The sequence below is a fragment of the Oryctolagus cuniculus genome, chromosome 13 (assembly GCF_051225735.1).
Source record: "Oryctolagus cuniculus isolate XC-2025 breed Fujian yellow rabbit chromosome 13, ASM5122573v1, whole genome shotgun sequence".
Lineage (NCBI taxonomy): Eukaryota > Metazoa > Chordata > Mammalia > Lagomorpha > Leporidae > Oryctolagus > Oryctolagus cuniculus.
The window spans coordinates 18,786,900-18,806,103 of NC_142879.1; the positions used below are offsets into that span (position 1 = coordinate 18,786,900).

The 19,204-nt window shown below is 62.2% G+C and overlaps 1 protein-coding gene across 9 annotated transcripts in view; it reads left to right on the top strand.

Moving 5' to 3' along the window:
- The window catches only part of PPFIA4 (PPFI scaffold protein A4), a 47,125-nt gene that overhangs the window by 19,969 nt on the left and 7,952 nt on the right, over nucleotides 1-19,204 (top strand). For 3 of the 9 annotated variants that reach the window (XM_089311309.1, XM_089311308.1, XM_089311310.1), the window contains exons 10-28: nucleotides 229-279; nucleotides 814-897; nucleotides 1,137-1,268; nucleotides 1,398-1,460; nucleotides 1,974-2,065; nucleotides 4,199-4,307; nucleotides 5,647-5,855; nucleotides 7,115-7,355; nucleotides 7,716-7,751; nucleotides 7,942-8,075; nucleotides 8,269-8,435; nucleotides 10,528-10,621; nucleotides 10,914-10,995; nucleotides 11,368-11,568; nucleotides 12,232-12,294; nucleotides 12,847-12,873; nucleotides 14,369-14,544; nucleotides 18,115-18,212; nucleotides 18,643-18,818. In XM_089311309.1, coding sequence (XP_089167435.1) covers nucleotides 229-279; nucleotides 814-897; nucleotides 1,137-1,268; nucleotides 1,398-1,460; nucleotides 1,974-2,065; nucleotides 4,199-4,307; nucleotides 5,647-5,855; nucleotides 7,115-7,355; nucleotides 7,716-7,751; nucleotides 7,942-8,075; nucleotides 8,269-8,435; nucleotides 10,528-10,621; nucleotides 10,914-10,995; nucleotides 11,368-11,568; nucleotides 12,232-12,294; nucleotides 12,847-12,873; nucleotides 14,369-14,544; nucleotides 18,115-18,212; nucleotides 18,643-18,818 — 2,235 coding nt within the window. Of the gene's footprint in view, nucleotides 1-228; nucleotides 280-813; nucleotides 898-1,136; nucleotides 1,269-1,397; nucleotides 1,461-1,973; nucleotides 2,066-4,198; nucleotides 4,308-5,646; nucleotides 5,856-7,114; nucleotides 7,356-7,715; nucleotides 7,752-7,941; nucleotides 8,076-8,268; nucleotides 8,436-10,527; nucleotides 10,622-10,913; nucleotides 10,996-11,367; nucleotides 11,569-12,231; nucleotides 12,295-12,846; nucleotides 12,874-14,368; nucleotides 14,545-18,114; nucleotides 18,213-18,642; nucleotides 18,819-19,204 lie in introns of those variants that run through there. The other 6 variants (XM_089311311.1, XM_089311312.1, XM_089311315.1 and 3 more) reach the window with 4 other exon arrangements.

Sequence of the window (19,204 nt, forward strand, 5' to 3'; positions counted from 1 at the left end):
CCCTGGGAAGGGAGGGCTGGGTTTTAATTCCGGCAGGGTGCTGTGTGTGGGGTGCTGAGCAGTCGGCTGCAGTGTCCCCAGAGACTGCCCGGAAGGGGCAGGCTCAGGGACTCATGCGTCCTAGGGCGTCATGGCGGGTGGGGGTGCTAGGGAAGGGTGTGCTGACTAAGATGTGTGATCGTCTGGAGTGTCTCGTCAGCAGAGACAGTGGGCTCTCCGTCTCTGCAGACACGGGACACAAAGGGAGACCTGTCCACCTGGGCTGGTTTAATGACAAAGGTAATGACCATGGCTGGGTGGCACTGCCGGGGCTTGTGGAGCTCTAAGTGCTAGCCATGGATTACTTCGCGTCGCCCTTGCAGCTGGCCAGCGGGCGTAGGTGTCGGTCTCCCCGTTTCCCAGTTGAGGAAGCCCGGGCACATGAGGTTCGGTCACGTGTACAGGGTCAGAGAGCGAGTTAGGGTCTGGACCCAGGCCATCTGGCTTCAGTTCCTGGTCGGAAGCGATTCCGAGAAGCAGAGAGGAGCTGGCGGGAGCTCGTGCTTCCAGGTGGAGTCGTTCCTGGAAGCTTGGGGAGGATTTACGGGCCCTGGAGCCGTTAGCTCCAGGGTGTTTTAAGGCTGGTTGTGGCAGGACGATGGTGGTGGGAGGGGCTGCCAGGGGTCTGTGTGCATGGGGAGGGAGGCAGTGGTGAGGGCAGTTTGCTCTGGGACGCTCGGTGGAGGGCTGAGCTTCATTGAGGCTGCGATCCCCAAGGCCACCTGGCAGCAGGTGCGGGGGAGATGCTATGGGCTGACCCCTCCCTGTCTCTAGGCTGAAGAGCGGCACGGCAACATCGAGGAACACCTGCGGCAGCTGGAGGGCCAGCTGGAGGAGAAGAACCAGGAGCTGGCCCGGGTGAGGGTTGCCAGGGTGGTCAGTGCAAGGGGCAAGGAGGAAGGGCCTGGCCAGGACCCTCGCCCCAGAGGGCGGTCAGGGGAGCTGGAGGGGGGCTCCCGGCGGGTGGGGGTGGGTGGGGGATGATGACAGAGAATGAGGAGGAGCAAGTGGGAGAGGGAGAGCCGCAGCTGGCGTGGTGGGTCCCTGGGCGGGCTGCGGGGCCCAGCTGGCTGGTACGAGGCGGGCTGGCCGTGCAGGTGCGCCAGCGGGAGAAGATGAATGAGGACCACAACAAGCGGCTGTCCGACACCGTGGACCGGCTCCTGAGCGAGTCCAACGAGCGCCTGCAGCTCCACCTCAAGGAGCGCATGGCAGCCTTGGAAGAGAAGGTACTGTGGAGCCCAGGCCTGAGTGGGCGGGGTTAGGGCGGGACAGCCAGAGGAGGCGGGGAAAGATGAGGATGTGGGTGGAGCCTGCCAGGGGTGGAGTCAGCCTGGCTCACAGCCGCTGTCCCCCAGAACTCGCTGATCCAGGAGTTGGAGAGCTCCCAGCGGCAGATTGAGGAACAGCACCACCACAAGGTAGCCAGTCCGGACACGCACTGTTAGCATGACTGTGAGCCCCTGTACACACCTTCCCAGGTTGCTCTGCACCGTGGCCATAGCCCTGGGTACACCACTCCCTGCAGGTACACAGCTGCGGCCACAGGCACAGGCATAGCATGGGCCGACCCCCATACATAAGGCCTGGAGGGGCCTCTAACCCCGCTAATGGCAGGAGTCAGCAACGGTCCTGCGGCCGGGGCGGGGTGGGGGCGGGTGGGCACCCGCGAGCCTCCTGCTGCCCAGCCTGCTGGGCCACGCGTTTGTGTACTGCTGTGGGGACAGCGGACCTGTTCCAGGAGAGCCCTTGTGCAGACAGACACTCTGCTGGCCCCGCCACCCTGCCTAGCACCCTGCTCACTTTGCAACCCCACCGCTTCTCTTTGGCGTCATCCGGGGGCTTGGCCTGGGAGCCCTTTGTCTCCCCAACTCTGCTGTCTTCTGTCCCTGGCTGACTCCCACTCTCCCCTCCCTGGGGTCTGCCTGGCACAGGGCCGCCTGTCCGAAGAGATTGAGAAGCTGCGCCAAGAGGTGGACCAGCTGAAGGGTCGAGGGGGGCCGTTTGTGGATGGCATCCACTCCAGGTACTGGAGCGCAGGCGGCCGGGCGTGCTGGGCCTGGGTCCTGGTGCGACCCTCAGGAAGGACACTTCCTCCCGCAAAGGACCGCCCAGGACCTCAGGGTCCTCCCCTAACTGGGGTGGGGCACTGAGGCCTGGGCAGCTTGGCCACGTGGCAGAGTAGGAGGGGGATGCCACGAGGCCAGCTGATGCCCCTTCTCCAGACTTGCACGCTGGCCCTCCTGGGCGGAGGCGTGCCCTGGGGAAGCGTCTGCAGAGTTCCAGGCGCCCCGTGTCCTCAAGGCCGCGTGGAGAGTGCCACTCACACTAGTTCTTTCGGGACTCCGTCTTTACCATTGCTGGCTGAGTTCAGGTAGCAGGCAGCGGGGGTTCGGGTAGCAGGTGGGGGTGTTGGACGTTGAGGTGCTTCGTTGCTCGCCTGCTGTGGCACCCTTTTCCTGATGCCGAGTGTAGCTTTCCACCTAATGCCTGAATCAAGCCCACCTTTGAGGGCCCCGCTGGCTCCCCCCACCCCCCGTTTTGTGAAACAGTTGGCATTGAGCTCAGACCTCCAGCCTGCCTCCTGTTTGCCTGCAGTGGCCGGGGAAGTTCATGCAGACCTGTGTGGCTGCTGCCACTCGGGGCGCGTGGCTCCAGGCCGTTTCCTCCCCAAACCAGACTCTGGAGGCAGAGCCCTTGCAGCGCCCTTTGGTCTCCTGTGGTGGCAGCAGCTCCCAGGAAGGAGGGCTACAGGAGACGCGTCCAGGCGTCCATGCGTGTGGGAGGCAGTGCTCGAGTTAGGGAAAGGGTATTGAGCAGCCCAGGGGCCCGGGGTGGTGGACACTTGAGGGCCATTGTCAAGTTAACCAGGGATTACCTATAGAGGTACCGAGAACAGCCAGGCGTGGAGACAGATGATAGGAGTTGGGATTCCTCCTACCCGTTGCTTCCTGTGGCTTGACCAGAGGGACACCCTCTCAGCAAGTAAGACACGGCCCAGAGTGCACCAACCCTTTTGCTTTCCTTAATGTTGGGGATTCTTGGCTTCGGCTGTAGCCTCACTGGACCCGTCATGGAACTGGGTTGAGCTTCCTCCCCTTGCAGCTGCCTCGTAGATGGTCCAAGCTCACCTGTTCTCCTGTTCTCTGCCCCTCAGGGGCTCCCAGATGGCCAGGCACGGGGAAGAAACATTGCTTCTAGTACTCCAGGGCCAATTACGAGGGTCCTGAAATCTTAGGGTTGGGGTAGACCTTGGGACAGGCAAAGGGTCTCCCTGGCCTTTTTTGTTTTGTTTTTAAAGATTTATTTGTTTATTTGTAAGGCACAGTTACAGAGAGAGGGAGAGACACAGAGAGAGGTCTTCCATTCGTTGGTTCACTCCCCTAATGGCCACAATGGCCGTGACAGAACCAGGCTGAAGCCAGGAGCTGGGAGCTTCTTCCAGGTCTCCCATGCGAGTGCAGGGGCCCAAGGACTTGGGCCATCTTCTGCTGCCTTCCCAGGCATGTTCACAGGGGGCTGGGTCAGAAGTGGAGCAGCTGGGACACAAGTCGGCATTCATATGGGAGGCTGGCATCGCAGGTGGTGGCTTAACCCACTGTGCACCAAAGGTGACCCCTAACCTTTGCCCTTGACTGGTGTCCAGGACCTCCAGTGCTTCCTGGAGATGGTAGTATAGAAAACACAGCCCAGGACTCCACCTGGATTATGGGGAGGTCTGAGCACCGTGGCCGGGGGAAAGACCAAGAAGCAAAGACCCCCAGAGTGAAAGCCGTCCTCCCTGCTGCCCTCCCCAGTATCCACGTCCTCCCGCACCGTGCTGGTCACGTGGCCAGGGAGCCTCTGCTTCCATGCCTCTTTGCTGGGGAGCTCAGCTTTGGAAAAGCCACCAGTTGCCCCGTGAGCCCGCTGTTGCCACTGGAAGGCCCTTTTTACATGCTAAGGTGAAAGCTGGGCCTTGGAACTCTCTCCCCTGGGTGCTTCTGAGCCCCCGAGCACCAGCAAACGGGCCTGATGGCTTCCCTTCCAGCACTCCCCAGAGCTCTGTGTCCCACCGAGACTGCTCTGAGCCCAGCAGCCCTGGCCTCTTGGGGCCCGGCGGGTGTGAGCTGGGGCCCATCCTCAGGGCTGCCTTTTCTCTCCCCTGCCGCCTCTCAAGGTCACACATGGGCAGCGCAGCGGACGTGCGCTTCTCCCTGACCACAGCCACCCACGCGCCCCCGGGGCTGCATCGCCACTACTCGGCGCTGAGGGAAGAGCCGGCCAAGGTGAGGGAGGAAGAGAAGAGTATGGGGGGGGGGTCTCCCCAGGGAGTTTGGGGTCAGTTCGGCCGCGTGCCTGGCTCCAGTTACACAGACGGCTGGCGTGCGGTGCAAATCCTCCCCTGCCCACCCCCATGTCAACGACAGCTGCAGCCCTGGGCTGGGGCCACTGTCAGCTGCAACAGCTGTGTCCCTCTGCCCCTACCTCGGCCTCCTGGTGGGTGAGAGGTAGGGGTTTGGCGGGCGTGCAGCCAGTCCCTGAGGCCCCAGTGAGGCGTGTGTGCGTGTGCCTGGGTGTGCAAGGCATGTGTTTCTGGTGCTCGGGGCGGGGGAAAGGATTGGCAAGCTTTCTGGAACAAAAGCTGTGGTTTGTGGGGGCGGTGACGCGTGACCTGGCCCTGTGGATGGCACCTGGGGTGTTCTGAGAAGCGGCTGTGGGTTCTTGCTCTCCGAGTCCGCCGAGGGAGGGGAGAAGGGACAGGGAAGGGCTGACGTCCGTCTTTCGGGGACGTCTGATTCCTGTGTGGCCCCGTAATCAGTGGTCGTGTTCTGTCCTGAGCCTGGGTCCTCCGCGAGGACTGAGTGAGAGGGAACTCCCTGTCTGATGGGGGCAGATCTGTCTCTGCTCTTCAGAAACCCCGGGTCTGATGGGGGAGTCACAGTCTGAGGGCACCTCTTTTTCTCCTCCCTTGTCAGAAGCCAGCGGCTGCCAGGAGCTGAGCCTGAGGCGCGCAGCCGCTGGGACAGGGCCCCGGGGGAAGCGAGGGCTCTGGTCGGAGCACGGGTGGGAGAGCGCCTCTCGGGGCTTCCCAGAAGGCTCTGCCGGTGCTGCACTTCCCCTGCTCTCTGCATCTGGCCACCCTCCATGAGTCTGTGCGAACAGCACAGCCTGTGCGCAGTGGTTTGTGCCATGCTGCGCCCTGGGCTCACGCGCACTTCCTCACTGAATGCGTGCGGTGACCTAAGCAGCAGGGGCTCACCCTCTCCCTGTTGTACAGACGAGGAAACTGAGGCACAGTAGCTGCAGCTTTCCCATGGTTGCATAGCTGAGACTCAGACCAAGGCAGACTGCTTCCGGGGTCTGTCCTTAGCCCTCCAGCTAGCAAAGCTCCACAAGTGAGAGCAGAATTTTGTAGTTGTAAGCTTGCAAAAAAAGAAAAGAAAAGCACCAAACCCATCCAGAGGGCTTGCTGGGAGGCAGGTTGTGAATCAGTGGGTCTGGGGGCGGGACCCGAGACACCGTGTTTCTGCGTTTCTCGAAAGCTCCCAGGAGGCACCCGGGCCGCCGGCAGCTCTGCTACCCGCGTGTCTGGTTGTGACTCCGTTACCCTCTGCCTTTGCTAAGGACTGGGAGCCACCTTCACTTCCAGGGGTGCTGGCCCCCACGGCCACCCCTGCCTTTGACAGTGACCCTGAGATCTCCGACGTGGATGAGGAGGAGCCAGGGGGTCTGGTGGGCTCTGTGGACGTCGTCTCCCCCAGCGGCCACTCAGATGCCCAGACCTTGGCCATGATGCTGCAGGAGCAGCTGGATGCCATCAACGAGGAGATCAGGTTAGGGCAGGGCCGAGGGCCGTGGAGGTGCCTGGGACGGGTCTTTTGTGTTGGGTGGGCAGAACTCTGCCCGCTCCGTCTCCTGCCACACTTTGCAGACCTCTGGGGGCCTCTGGCAAGGCTCTGGCCCAGTTCTGGCCTGAGGGGGTCAGGCCCCAGGCTGGCGAGGTGGCTGGGCTGGGGAGAGGGATGATCCTGTCACTCACTGTGTAGCTCCCGCACACAGAGGGAGCTCAGGGGGCGCTGTGTAAATGCCACTGTCTGTCCCACCCTGGTGTCTGAGGTAGGCAGCATCACCTCTGTTTTGCAGACAAGGGAGCAGAAGCTCAGAGAGGTTAAGTGCTTGCCCAAAGCCACACAGTAAGTGACAGAGCCAGAACTCAAGTGGTTACACGGTTCCCTGCCTCCTGTCCCTAAGGAGGCAATGGCTGGGGGAGTTGGCCAGCCTCCCCTCCTCCTGTCTTTTTAGTGAGTTCATGCATGTTATTGACAAGTAGCAAGGGTGAATCTAGACCATACCCGAGCTTTCTGGCTATGGGACTTGCCTGGCTCACTGATTTGCAGACTTGGGTTTCACAAACCAGTTCTAAAGAACACATGCACACACCTGCACATGCCTGCACACATGTGCTCACTTACATGCACACACATGCACACACCTGCACCCATGTGCTCACATACTTGCACACACCTGCACCCATGTGCTCACATACATGCACACACCTGCACCCATGTGCTCACATACTTGCACACACGCCTGCACACATGTGCTCACATACATGCACACACCTGCACACATGTGCTCACATACATGCACACCGACGCACACAGAGACACCAACATCGGATGTCCCTCGAGTAGCACGGACGAGCTCCCAGGACATGGGCAGGTCCTCCTCAGCGTACCCCACGCCTCTTCACACCATGTGCACACCCCTGCTAGCATTCCCGTGGGACAGAACAAGCCCCTCGGGCCTCGGCTTCAGCTACCAGTCCTGGCATTTGGGATCCGCTGATGGAGACCCCTGCAGGGAAACTGAGGCCCTGCAGGGCGGCTCAAGGCCACGGCAGGAATTCTGGTTTCCCAGGAATTCTGGTTTCCCGCGGTTTGTGTGCCTTTGTCTTGATTGCCCCCCCCCCCCCCAGGGACTGGGCGCAGCAAGGTCTCCCTGGGCACACCCTCTGTGTGTGGTCACAGGGCACTGCCTCCTGCCGTGTTGGCTGGGCTGGTGGTCAGGGCCAGTCTCGCCCGCCTCGTAGGATGATCCAGGAGGAGAAGGAGTCCACGGAGCTTCGGGCCGAGGAGATTGAGACGCGCGTGACCAGTGGCAGCATGGAGGCCCTGAACCTGACGCAGCTGCGCAAGAGGGGCTCCATCCCCACCTCTCTGACCGCCCTGTCCCTGGCCAGTGCGTCCCCCCCGCTCAGCGGCCGCTCCACACCCAAGCTCAGCTCCCGCAGCGCTGCCCAGGACCTGGACCGAATGGGGGTCATGACCCTGGTGAGAGCCCGCCCCGGGCTCTGTGGCGGGGGTCTCTGGGGACACTGGGCTGCCTCTGCGTCAGCTGGGCCTTGGAGTCTCCGTCCCATGCCGTGTGCTGACCCCGGCGTGGACTAGAACAGGGCTGGCGTGCTCCGCGCACCCTCTCCTTGGGATGGGCACAGATAGCTTAAGATACTGCCCCAGGGCCCGCTCCGTGCTGTCTCAGAGGTGCCCTGACTCCTGGGTCCCCGCCAGCCCTTTCCTGCCGTCAGTCTCTCCAGGCCTGTCTTCCCGTCCCCAGACCACCGGGCTCCCCGTGGGTTGGCACCCGGGCACCCAGAGGGCGTGTCCGAGCTCACCCATCGCTCTCTCCTCCAGCCCAGTGACCTAAGAAAGCATAGGAGGAAGCTGCTGGTGAGTGCTGCCGAGGACCCAGGTACTAACGGGCGAACCGCTCCCGGGCCCCGCCCTTGGGCTTCTCCCCGCGGGGGCCCTGGGCGCTGAGTCAGCTCGCGAGGCCTCCCCACTTGTCCGTGCTCTGGGCTGGGTAGGCAGGCCCCCCCGTCGCCCCCTCTATGCCCTGACGGCTCCACTGTCTGTTCAGTCGCCAGTGTCTCGGGAAGAGAACCGAGAGGATAAAGCCACCATAAAATGTGAGACTTCTCCTCCTTCCTCACCCAGGACGCTGCGGCTGGAGAGGCTGGGCCACCCCGCCCTGAGCCAGGAAGAAGGCAAGAGGTAGGCAGGGGGGGCCGGCCCCACCCCTGGGCTGCCCACCCCTCCCCCGCCTCTGGAGGGACGCTCCCACCTGCTCGACTCGCACCCCCTCTTCCCGACCCCGGCGCGGACCCTGCAGTCTAACTGGCGCGTCTCCTGCTGTGGTGTAAGAGTGTGTCTCCTTATCCCGCCCCCCCTGGCTGTCGCCCCCTAGCGCCTTGGAGGACCAGGGCAGCAACCCCAGCAGCAGCAACAGCAGCCAGGACTCGCTGCACAAGGGCGCCAAGCGCAAGGGCATCAAGTCGTCCATCGGCCGCCTGTTTGGGAAGAAGGAGAAGGGCAGGCTGATCCAGCTGAGTCGGGATGGAGCCACGGGCCATGGTCTCTGTGCCCCTCCTCGCAGGGTGGGGCCTGGGGGGCACAGGGGAGTCCAGGAGCCTTGCCTGCCCACCTGCCAGGGCCAGGTGGGAGGAAGCCCCGGGCAGGCAGGTTTCTGCCCTGGAAGAGCCGGGGTTCCGTGGTCGCTGTGTCCTGGTGGGGTGCGTTGCTGCCGTGAGGTGGGAGCCCTGGGCTCTGCCCGTGCCAGGCCCTGTCTGGGTAACCACTGCCTCGCCTGCCGGAGAAGGTTCCCGCAGCGGTGAGAATCCCGGCCCGAAGGGCTCTGCAGTCACCGTGCCCAGAGCCGGTGCAGGGCCCATTTCTCGGTTCTTTAGAATCGGTTCTTTTTTTTTTTTCTTTTGACAGGCAGAGTTAGACAGTGAGAGAGAAAGACAGAGAGAAAGAGAGAAAGGTCTTCCTTCTGTTGGTTCACCCCCCAAATGGCTGCTACGGCTGGCATGCTGTGCCGATCTGAAGCCAGGACCCAGGTGCTTCCTCCTGGTTTCCCATGTGGGTGCAGGGCCCAAGCACTTGGCCATCCTCCACTGCCTTCCACTGCTGGACTGGAAGAGGAGCAACCGGGACAGAATCCGGCGCCCCAACCGGGACTAGAACCCGGGGTGCCAGCGCCGCAGGCGGAGGATTAGCCAAGTGAGCCGCGGCGCCAGCCAGGAGAATCGGTTCTTGATGGGAACTTATTTCTACCACATCTGGCCTCCAGGGCTCAAAATATTAGAACACCTAATTGTGGCTGCGTGGACCTTAAATTCAAGAAAGTGCTTGGGCTAAGGCGCGCGTTGTTATCACCACCGTGATCGCAGCAAGTTCTAGTGTGTCCTTGGCAGGTGGTAGGAGCAGGGCCCACGTGTGCTGTACGCCTGCCCCTCCCTCCTGCTCCTCCCGTCATCTCACACACTGTGGGTCACACACACACTGCCGGGTGACTGCGGGGCAGCGTTGGAGCCATGTGTCTTTGGAGCCCAGTGTGTGGTGAAAGGGAGGAAGGAGGGAGCCGATCCCCAGAGAGTGGGCTGCCAGAGAGGGCTGCTTTGGAACTCGGGGCTCAGCTGCGGGTGGTGGTGAGGGGGGAGCAGAAATGGCCCAGGCTCAGGCCCAGAGAGAAGGTGTAAGGGGTGGGTGGGGGCTGTGTGAGAGAGACTGGAAGGTTGTGGGGGTGGAGAGCAGAGCTTTGAGGCCATTTTGCTCATTCCAGCTGGGGAAGAAAGAGGGCGGGTGGGGGCAGAGTGTGAGGTGGCGTGGCGGTCCCCTGAGCCGGGGATGCTGGCAAATGTCACACAGGGCACGGGGAAGGGGGCTTATCACCTAGAAGAAAGGGACCTTTGAGCCCCAATGCATAATTATACCTTCCCCCACCTCACAGCCGTGTGAATCAGAACATAGCTCCTGCAGGAGGAGGGGGAGGAAGAGGGAGGCCCTTGGGATGGGGGTGTTCTGGCCAGGAATGAGGTAGAGGCTCCTCCTCCCCAGCCCATGGGGGAGGGGAAGTCGAGCGGTCTGAGAGGAGGGAGAGGTGTTTTGGGTGAAGCCTTGGGACCTCCTGGGCGCCCCATGCCGCTCCCTCTCTGGGGTCCCTGCACCTGCCGCCCCCTGCCAAGATGCTGCCCCTGGCCACGAATTGGACAGGACTCCGGCATCGATTCGGGCAGCTCCTTGATCAAAGAGCAGTGCACATCCCGCCTTCCTGGGAGCAGGCAGGGAGGACTGCCCTGTGCCAATTCCCGCCCCGGCCCACGGCAGCGTCTCTGTGCCTGGCTCTCTGGGTTCCCTTTGCGGGAGAGACAGTTTCTACCTAGGATTCTAGGGTGAAATGACTCTGGGTGAAAAACACCTCCACTGCTGAAGCTGTATGGGTTGGGGGAGACTCTTGGGGCTGGGGTGGTCCTCCTGATGCCACCTGGGACTGCCTCCCCAAAGGGGCTTGCGGAATGGACACTCCAGGAGTGCTGGGGTCCCCTCAGGTCCTCTTGGGCTGTCCCACGCTGGGGAGCCTCCTGCTGCTTTGCCCCCCGGCCTGTGGCCCAGGCCGCTGGAAGAGCAGCAGAGGGCTTGCTGATGCACCTCCTCTCCCTCGCAGTCCTGCTCACGGACCCCGAGCTCAGCCTGCAGGAACCCATGGTGCCTGCCAAGCTGGGGACCCAGGCAGAGAAGGACCGGCGGCTGAGGAAAAAGTAAGAGTCTCAGGCCAGGCTCCACGTGTGGGCCCAGGCCCTCCCCCCTCCCTCCAGGCCAACTGCCAGAGCCCAGCCAGGTCGCAGGGGCAGGGAGGAGGGGGGCTGGCCTGTTGAAGCCAGTGTGTGTGCCAGGCAGGGGCAAGCACCGTGGGAGCCCCTCGCCCTGGGTTCCGCCCTGCCTCTTGGTGTCGCATTGCTTCAGGCGTAGGCCTAGCTCCTGACCTCTGGTGGAGGCAGGGCTGGGGGGTGGCAGGGAGGGACCAGTGAGTCTGTTGTCCTCTGCCACAAGACACCAGCTGCTTGAAGATGCCCGCAGGAAAGGGACGCCCTTCGCCCAGTGGGACGGCCCCACCGTGGTCTCCTGGCTGGAGGTAAGCCTGGAGGGAGGGATGCTAGGGCGCGGGGGGGGGGATAGTGTTCTAGAACTTTCCCAGTGTGTGGCTCCCCTGCCAAGTGCACGCGCCCCCTCCTCCGTTACTCCGGAGGACAGAGTTGGTGCTCCTTACTGATGCCTTGCGGGTAGCCCAGTGTGAGGAAGGGGCCTTCGACTTCCGCAGGCCACTGGACTCTGCTCCTAGACGCCCCCAAGAAAATCCCCTCACCGCCCAGGCATCCGCAGAGTGGGAGAGAGAGGGGTTGGATGAAGCCGGCTCCAGCTTTCTCAGCTCCTGGGCTCTGCTGTGGGGCCCGGGTCCTGGGGAAAGGGGCTGAACCTGTCTCCCGTCCCGTGCCCATGTCTGCAGCTCTGGGTGGGGATGCCTGCCTGGTACGTGGCAGCCTGCCGGGCCAACGTCAAGAGCGGTGCCATCATGTCCGCCTTGTCGGACACGGAGATCCAGCGGGAGATCGGCATCAGCAACGCCCTGCACCGGCTCAAACTGCGGCTGGCCATCCAGGAGATGGTGTCCCTGACCAGCCCCTCCGCCCCGCCCACCTCCAGGACGGTGAGCGGCCTCCCCGTGCCCAGGACTTGCAGGGGCTCTGGCGCCACTGCTCCAGGGGAGATGGGAACACTGGGCCCTGCCCTTTCTTTCCCATCCCCCTGGGGGCTCAGGTCCTGGCTCCTGAGAGGGAGTGGCCTGCATTCTGGGTGGATCCCACAGGCCTGGTTCCCTGCCTGCCGCCCACCACCCCTGGGGTCCATGTCCCCCTCCATCCACTGCTGACAATTTCAGGTCCCCGCAGAGTTTCCAGGATGGGGTTTCTGGAGCTCTGCGTTTTTGTCAGGCTGGGGGACGCAGAGAGGGTAGGGCATTTGTGGACTCTGCTGGTCCTGTAGCCTCAACACGAGAATGCAGAACGCCCCTCGGACCCCAGAGTAAAACCTCCTGGCCCTGGACGCTGCGAATGGGGTCAGCCCCATTCCAGATCAGCACCCTTTGTTCACCTTCACCCCGACAGCCTTTCCTGAGCACGGCTGTATGCACGCGGCACCGTGCTAAGCCACAGATGTGTCTCTGGCCATCAGGCTGCCTGGAGCTGGACAGCATGCAGAGGCCAGGACTGGGCCCAAGGGAGCACTTGGGGAGGGGCATTGACCTTGTCCCCGTGGGCTCCTGGCCTGATGGGACCCATGGGCACCAGCTGGGTTTGCTCTCTGCCTGCAGTCTTCTGGGAATGTCTGGGTCACCCATGAAGAGATGGAAACTCTGGCAACATCCCCTAAAACAGTGAGTCTGGCCCTTAGCCCTGGCCCTGGGATGAGGACCAGTGGCTCCTGCGAGGAGGCTGTGGGTGATGGGGGTTGTGATGGGTCTGACCCAAGGCTGCCATCCCTGGGGTGTGGTTGGGCTCTCCCATCAGGGTGGAGGGCTGTGGGGAGAGAGCTGAGATTGGGAGCGGTTGGTGTGGGAGCAGCGGTCTCTTCTGGGGCCACTGGTGGAGAAGAGGCGGGCTGGGAGGGCCACGCCAGGCAGGGGGCCGCAGCCTCAGTCCCCGTCCTTGGCCTTGATCCATGGTGGAGCAACAGGAGGGTTGGGGGCTCCCACATGTGGCCTGGCTCCAGTGGGGCCTGGCAGGCACAGGCCCATGTTTCTGCCGCACACATGTGTGCTCTGCGCTCACTACAAACACGAGTGCGCGCACCAGCATGCGTCCCTGAGTCAGGCCGGTGCCGGCGGCCGGGGCGGCTGCTCCTCCGGGTCCCCGTGGGGCTGGAGTGGAGGCTGCTGGGTTTCTTGACTTTGCCTGTTTCCCCCGACTGCTGCGCTCGTTCCTGCTAGGACAGTGAGGAGGGCAGCTGGGCCCAGGTAAGCCTCCCCTCCCTTTCCAGAACGGCTCTCACCGGCTCTGCCCAGGTCCCTCCCTCGGGCCCTCCCCAGCAGGACACTGGCCAACCCCACCTGGGGGGCTGTGCTCCCAGCGGCTCCGCCTCTTCCCTTGGGCCCACCTCTCTTTGCAGGAATAGCGAGGCTTAGCCTGGGCTCAGTCTTCCTCCCCTTGGCTGTCTGGGGCCTTTCATTCATTCAGTGAGTGGGCATCTCTACCTAGAGACGGAGCCAGCAAAGCCCTCGGGGTGGTCCTGAAACCCAGAGCAGTCTCAGCAGTGCTGGGTGCTGTGGCGCTGAGTGCAGCGTGGAGCACTGTTCGCACTGACAGGGAGCACCCCAGCCACGGGAGACCGGGCAGATCTCTCGCTGGGGTGCTTCCGAACATTCATGGCAAATGGAGTTAACGAGTGTTTATTTTGATGCCAAGGATTTGAAAGCCGTGCATAGATTTGGCATGGGGGTGGGGGGATGCACCTGCCGTGAGCTTTTTGCAGACCCTTACTGTGGCCTAGTCACACTCAGCAGAGACAATGGAGGGGTCTGAGAAATACGAGGTGGAAAGTGGAAATCCCAGGGATTCATAGACTTTGATACTCAAACTCAAAAACAAGCAAAATGAGGAAAATACTGTTGAGAAAAATATACAATGGGATATGCAGGAAAAACAATGAAAACCTTTTGTTTTTTTTTTTTTTTTTTTTTTTTTTTGGTCAAAGCAAGGGAATGATAGAAAACTCAGCCTGGTGGTCGCCTCTTGGCGGGGCAGTGGGAGACGGAGTGGGGAAGTGGAAGGGAGGGGTGAATGTGGCCGAGTGGACCGTGTTCTGGTTCCTAACCGGAGCGGCGTCCACAGAGGGTAACTGGGTTTTTATGCTCACTAGGGAACTTACATTACATACAGCTCTGCGTGCATCAGCCGTTGGATTTTGAAAGCTGTTAACAACAGGGAATTTCTAGAGCAGGGACAGTGATGCCGGGCGGCTGTAAAGACTCAGGCCCTGCAGCACCTGCTCCTGGCAGGGCCCCGCCTGGGGCGGGCAGCAGAGGAGCAGGCCATCCTGGGCACTGCCTGCCGCCGCCGGCCAGCCTGGAGCTTCCGCGTGGGGTGGAGTGCATTGCCCCGCAGGGCCTCTGTGACAGGGCCTCTCTGCCCCGGGGCCAGCGGGCAGAACCGGGAAGGCGAGGCTGCTGCCCAGCCCCCATGCGCATTCAGAGCCAGCAGGACGGCTTCCGCAGCGTCTGCTGGCTGCTCACTAGTGTAGCTGACCGATCCGTGAGGGGAACCAGGGCGTGGTGGCGTCTCAGCGCGTCCCACTGACAGTGCCCCACTGCCGGCCCTTTCTGAGAGAGAGGAAGCTGAGGTTCTGTGGAATCGCACGCCTTCCCTCTGGAGTGAAGGGTGGGTTTTTTCCTCCTAACCAGAGAAGCCAGCTGGGCCTCTTCCTCACCCAGAGCCCCCTTCCTGTTCCCCCAGACCCTGGCCTACGGGGACATGAACCACGAGTGGATTGGCAACGAGTGGCTGCCCAGCCTGGGGCTCCCGCAGTACCGGAGCTACTTCATGGAGTGCCTGGTGGACGCCCGCATGCTGGACCACCTCACCAAGAAGGACCTGCGGGTGCACCTGAAGATGGTGGACAGCTTCCATCGGTGAGCCGGGCTGGCGGCGGGCCCTGCCCTGCGGGCGGCTTCTCCAAGCCCTGGGGGGGCCTCTCCAGGAAGAAGCTCCTGGCTCCTGGCTTTGGATCTGACTGTTGCGGCCATCGGAGAGTGAACCAGAGAATGGAAGACCTCTCTCTCTCTTTCTCTGCCTCTGACTCTCTATAACTCTGCCTTTCAAATAAATTAAAAAAAAAAAATCTTAAAAAAACAAAAGAGTTAGGGAAAGGTAGAGAGAGAGATCTTCCATCCACTGGTTCAACTCCCATATGGCCACAATAGCTGAGGCTAGGCCAGGCTGAAGCCAGGAGCTTCATCCACGTCTCCCACATGGGTGCAGGGGCCCAAGGACCTGGGCCATCCTCCACTGCTTTCCCAGGCATGTCAGCAGGGAGCTGGACATGAAGTGGAGCAGCCGGGACTCGAACCAGCTCCCATATGGAATGCCGGTTTTGCAGGCAGCGGCTTTACCAGCTGCGCCACAGCGCCGGCTCCAGCACCCGCTGCTCTGAGTGGCAGCAGGTCCCCGTGTGGGCAGTCGCCCTTCTGAGCTCTGGACGTTGCAGGTTTTGGTCCTTTTGTCTCTCGGCCTTCCTTTTTAGCTGCCGCTGCTCCACGGGGTTCCCCAGGGCTGACTCCCTGTCCGCGTTGCTCTGCTGACTTCTGCGAGCCTTCCCGGAGAAGACTCAGGCCGCCTCTGAGTCTGCTTCGGGGTCTCGCGATTTCCACGTGGAGCAGCCAGGTCTTCCTGCGGCTCCGCCCTCAGCGTGGGACCCGCGGAACTCTCCCACTCTCCTCCTGGCTCAGGAGCGTAGCGCCAGAGACCCCAGACGGGCAGCCCGTGGACAGATGCTCTAAAAATGACGAGTTTTGCTGCTGCCTTTTAATAGAAGAAGGAGATTTTTGTATGAAATCTCGTTTTTCTGGCTTCTATTGAGAAACTGAAAGCTGTGTCCACACCATCTAGCACGGGGGGCTGGGGTGGCGCCGCCCCTCCCCCGCCACGCGGGCCTTGGAGGTGGAGTGAGGTGGGCGCTGGTGGCGCCGGCCGTTGAACATTTTGAGGGTCCGGTGCACAGGCTGCGTTTTGAGCCAGGGTTCCTTGCAGGCCTGTGAGTGTCCCTGAGCATGTCTTCCAGGTCACGAGGAAGGGGCCTGGGTCACCTCCCGTGACAAGGGGCTGACGTGCAGGGGGACCAAGGTGGCCTGTGAGGAGGGCCTGTGTGCCCTCACCCCTGCCGCCCCCGCCTCTCAAGTGGGGCTGAGGGAGCCTCTTTTGTCTCTGCTGGAGGCTGCCAGGCTCAGCTGCACCTGTCCCTTGCTCAGTGATTGACGGCGCCGGGGGAGCAGGCCCGGGCTGATGGAGGATTTGCCCGCCCGGCCCCACCTGGGAGTGTGGAAATCCTCCCCGTGACCCCTGCGTGCGGACCCTAGGACAGAGCCCCGGCCTGCACGCGCGGCCCAGAGGCAGCTCGGAGTCACCAGGCCATCGGAGCGGCTGGGCATCTCCACGGCTTGCCCCCCGCCCGCCAGGGATGCACCTGCTTTTGCTCCGCCGCACCCTTCATAAGCACATTCTTGCGTCTTTGAACCATCTTTCAAATCGTGGGTTTTCTGACGAGCAAGGGATGCTTTAAAATTCCTGTCTTACAAAGACAGAGACCAAGTCCTCAGCCAGCCGGTTGTCCCGGAGCTGTCTGCCTTGGAGCACGGCGCTCCGTGGAGCTGGGGGAGCAGGCACACGCAGAGATCAGAAGTGCCACCCTACCAGTGGCGCCAGTGCTGGGCGCCCGTGGCAGTCCAGGGCCGGGCAGTGTCATCGTCACCGGTAGTCCTTGATGTGACTGTAAAGGCGTTAACACGGGTGCTGTGTGCCGCAGCTGCGCAAGTCCCAGGAGCTGAGGACTGGAGGCATTTGCAATTGTGCCTCCTCCTCTGGGCCCGGGCTGAAGCCAGGGGCTTGGGCGATGAATGGGTGGCTTGAGCCAAAAGGGGCCCCTAGAAGTGGCGTCCGAGCTGGGAGGGAGAGCCTGTGCCAGGCCCAGGGTGGAGAAGAGCAGTGTGCACGATGAGTTAGTCTCACAGAGCAGCGGCCTCAGGATGGCCAGGAGCAGTCGGGTCGGGAGGGAGCTTCCAGTCCGTCCCCATAGATGGAAAAACCCAGAGAAGCCGGAGCAAGGGTGGTGTGTGCTGCCGTAGACGTGGCGAGTTTCCTGTCCCCGGAGGTGGCAGGCACCGGCTCGGTGATGCTCTCAAGGAGGCCGGAAGGGGACAGCTTGCACTGATGGCCCAGGGAATCTGCAGACCTCCGGCTGGCTTAGTTCTTATTGAGTGCTTACTGTGCACCTGGTACCGGGTAAGGGCTCTCGTCATTCCTGAATGATGTCATTCAGTTCATTAAGTGCCTTTAGTGCCTTCTGTGCTGGGGTTTAGGACCAGAAAGTTCCCTGCCTTGGGGGTGCTCACACGGCAGCTGGGAGAGACATCAAGAGCAGTCAGGACAAGGTTATGTCAAGAGATAGAAAGTGCTGGCCGGCGCCGTGGCTCACTAGGCTGATCCTCTGCCTGCGGCGCCGGCACACCGGGTTCCAGTCCCAGTCAGGGCACCGGATTCTGTCCTGGTTGCCCCTCTTCCAGTCCAGCTCTCTGCTGTGGCCTGGGAGTGCAGTGGAGGATGGCCCAAGTCTTTGGGCCCTGCACCCACATGGGAGACCAGGAGAAGCGGATCAGCGTGATGCGCCAGCCGAGAGCGCTGGCTGCAGCGGCCATTGGAGGGTGAACCAACGGCAAAGGAAGACCTTTCTCTCTGTCTCTCTCTCTCACTGTCCACTCTGCCTGTCCAAAAAAAAAAAAAAAAAAAAAAAAAGAGAGAGAGAGATAGAAAGTGCTAGGGGAAAAGTTAAGCCAGGGTAGGGGGCATGGGGAATGTGGTCTGGGGGTCGTGACGGTGACGGAGCCGATTTTAGTCTGACAAGCGAGGTGCCTGGAGAGTTGTACTGAGAAGGTGGCATTTGGCCAGAGAACTGGGGAGGACTGGGGAGGAGTATTCTGCACAGAGGGAGAAGCTAGTGCAAAGGCCCTGAGGCATGCAGACCTAGTGCACCTGCTGTGTGTGAGGAACAGCAGGGGTCTCGATGTGGCTGCAGCAGAGACAGTGAGAGGGAGGGTAGTCGGCCGGGAGTTCAGACAGGTGAGGACGCAGGCCATGTGGCGTCCTGTAGGCCAACTTAAGGACCCTGAGTGAAATGGATACAATGGCACGTGTCCTGTGTATACTTTGCGGGTGGGAGGGGTCTGTGTCATTCCAGGGCCTGGAGAGGGAGGGACTTCTTGCTTTCACTCTCTCATCACAGGCCCAGCCCCTGGCTGGGAGGGAAGACGGGGTAGGCAAAGAGAGAAGCAGCCTTGAGGAAGCGGCAGGAGCGGGAGAAGTGTGAGGGCCTGGGAGGCAGCGGGTCTGGACTTGCTGGGGCGGGTGCGGGTGTGGGTGCGGGGTGCGGGGTGTGGGTGTGGGTGCGGGCCAGCTGGTGGCTCCGGCTCAGCGGGGCTGTGTGCCTGCAGGACCAGTCTGCAGTACGGCATCATGTGTCTGAAGCGGCTCAATTACGACCGCAAGGAGCTGGAGAAGAGGCGGGAGGAGAGCCAGCACGAGGTCAAGGGTGAGTGCGCCAGGCGGTATGGGCACAGTCCACCTAGCTGGCCCCTGCTCTGGCCCCGTGCCAAGGAAGCGTCCGGAGCCTCAGGGATGCTGCGTCTCTGAGGGAGATACAGCCTCAGCCCTGGGGTGCTCCCAGTCTGATGGGGGGGACTTGGACCGTGTGCAGTCAGCTATGCCCCCCCCCCCACGGGACAAGTGCAAGGGGCCCCCTAGGGCAGCACTAGGACTGTGCTCCTGGAGCCTGGGGAGCTGGGCGGGGGCGGGGTTGCTACCTGGGCCGGGGCTCTGGGGAGTGAGCTGGGAGCCTGTAGGCCTGCAGGCTGGCAGGGGTGGAGTGAGAGGAGGGAGAGGATGTGCAAAGGTAGGGGAGGAGCTACTCTGTTTCTGTCCCTTGGGGCCACACCGGTCTCTTTCTGTCCCTTTTCGTCCAGATGTGCTGGTCTGGACCAATGACCAAGTGGTTCACTGGGTCCAGTCCATCGGACTTCGGGACTACGCCGGGAACCTGCGCGAGAGCGGTGTGCACGGGGCGCTGCTGGCCCTGGACGAGAACTTCGACCACAACACGCTGGCCCTGGTCCTCCAGATCCCCACGCAGAACACCCAGGTGGGCGCCTTGTCTCTCTCTGTCTCTCTGTCTCCGGCTTAGGGATTTGTGTGTGACCTATCTGGGACCTGTCCCAAAGGGGCCTGCAGTGTCCTCAGACCTCGGAGTTTCCAGCTCCTGGGGAACACGTGTCCTGCACCTGCACGCCCAGCACCCTCCCTGTGCCCACGCCCGCTGCTGTGGGCCCCCTCTCCTCCCAACCCCAGCGCGTAGCCACGCTCCTGGGCCTTCCCCTTCCTCCACCTGCCCCTCTAACCTGGCCTAGCAGGCAGTTGGGTTTCCTCTGTCTGCCTCCCCCAGGTCTTCTCCTGGCCGTAGACTTGAGGAAGCTAAAGATACCTAGGGGCACAGCACAGAGCCTCTGCACGCCGGGGCTTTGTCTCCAG